Below are 1,662 nucleotides of genomic sequence, written 5' to 3' on the forward strand. Positions count from 1 at the left end.
AATTATATTTGAATATTGAGATTTCCCAGCTGAAAAGAAACAAAACTTTGCTAACTCACAGGGAAAATCTCAAAATTTTAAGGCGTTTTTCCTTAAAATCAGGTTTTTTGTTGCTACTGCTCAAAAAGTGCTTCAAAATTTAGTTTTATGATTATATTTCAGACAGTTCATTCAAATGATACAATAATAAGGCTTTTATTAATTATATTTTGACAAAATGCAATTTTTGTTAAAATTTTAGTCAAAACACTATATTTACCTATTTCTCCATGTTCAACTTTTGGACTTAATCCTCGTTTTGATGTGATGGCTCACAAATACAGTAACTTGTCTTTTAATACTCAATGTTTCTTTTTTTTAAACCAAGACTTACTCTTGTTCTTGTTCAAGCTTTTTAGCTGCTTCTTTCTTCATTTTCTCCTTTTCAAGATATTCTTCCAGCTCCTTGCCTTCCAGCTTCACTCGTTTCCTCACCTAACAAAGAAAAAAGGATGATGATGATGATGATGATGATGATGATGATGATGATGATGATGAGGACCGTCTCTCTATCAGAGCCAAAACAACCTCACAGCCGCCAGCCTCACCTCCAGATCCAACAGCTTTTCTCCAGGATTGTCGATGAGGTAGCGAGCCAAGGTTCCAGGTGTGGTGCGGTAGGTTAGGATGATGGAGTGTTTGGCGTTTTCACACAGCTGGATGAATAACTCCCTGGAAAAGCCAGACTCCAGGTCCGGCTGGCTGCAAAGCACCACCTTGGGGTTGGGGACCCGGACCAGGTCTGTCAAACTGTGGCACAGGGTCAAGTGTCTGAACTGGAAGGGGTTGTTCCTTTTGTCCTCAAAACACCTCATGAGTTTGTCGCTCATCCACTCCACCTACGGAGAACGAGAGGACGACGGCTCTTAAGGGTTTGCCCGTCATTACCGTCGAACAAAAAATAATCGTCGATTAATACCTGAGACTTGGAGAATTCCACCACATTGTAGCTGACATTGTTGAGCAGAGCTAGCGGATAAACTCCCAGCCCGGCATCCTTCGTCCTCCAGATTTGGTCCAGGAGTTGAGCCAGCTCTAGTACTCGCCCAGCCGTGTCCACGGCAATGAGGACATTGCCATCACCACGCAGGGTCTCCATTACATTGGCTGTGTACGTGCACAGGAGGGTGGTTAGTGGGATGACAAACAGGGGAAAAGCAGAGAAAATACACAAGCATTGTTGTTAGGAATGTCGTGATTACCTTAAAAATGTATTTATTCTCATATTTAAATACAGTCGAAAATTACCACCAATATTTTTGTTTTATTTAGTCTTTTATAAGAAAAAACGAACAGATTTATTTTTCAGTCAGTTTTTCACCATATGATTCATACATTTAGAAATGTCATAGTTTACAAAATAAATATTTAACTTACAAATTCAATAATTAGTTAACAAGCTAAATATTTAATTTGCAAGCAGTGTTGTTTTCGTTAACGATGACGATGACGAAATATTTTCGTTGACGCCCCCTTTTTTCAAGACGATAACGAGACGTAACGAAATAAACATAGCTCTTTGATGACTAAGATTAAGATTTGATTAAGACATGACGAAAACACGTGTGAGTTTTCGTTGACGAGACGAGACTGGACGAAAATGTTAGTCGGTGGTCTGTCAGT

General features: G+C 39.4%; 1 protein-coding gene across 1 annotated transcript in view; it reads right to left on the bottom strand.

Moving 5' to 3' along the window:
- Positions 1-1,662, bottom strand: part of cpsf2 (cleavage and polyadenylation specific factor 2) — a gene marked incomplete in the record, with an annotated part of 22,365 nt that overhangs the window by 14,568 nt on the left and 6,135 nt on the right. The window contains 3 exon segments of the mRNA XM_014019974.1: positions 374-474; positions 588-878; positions 959-1,146. Coding sequence (XP_013875428.1) covers positions 374-474; positions 588-878; positions 959-1,146 — 580 coding nt within the window.

Source organism: Austrofundulus limnaeus, unplaced genomic scaffold, assembly GCF_001266775.1.
Source record: "Austrofundulus limnaeus strain Quisiro unplaced genomic scaffold, Austrofundulus_limnaeus-1.0 Scaffold237, whole genome shotgun sequence".
Lineage (NCBI taxonomy): Eukaryota > Metazoa > Chordata > Actinopteri > Cyprinodontiformes > Rivulidae > Austrofundulus > Austrofundulus limnaeus.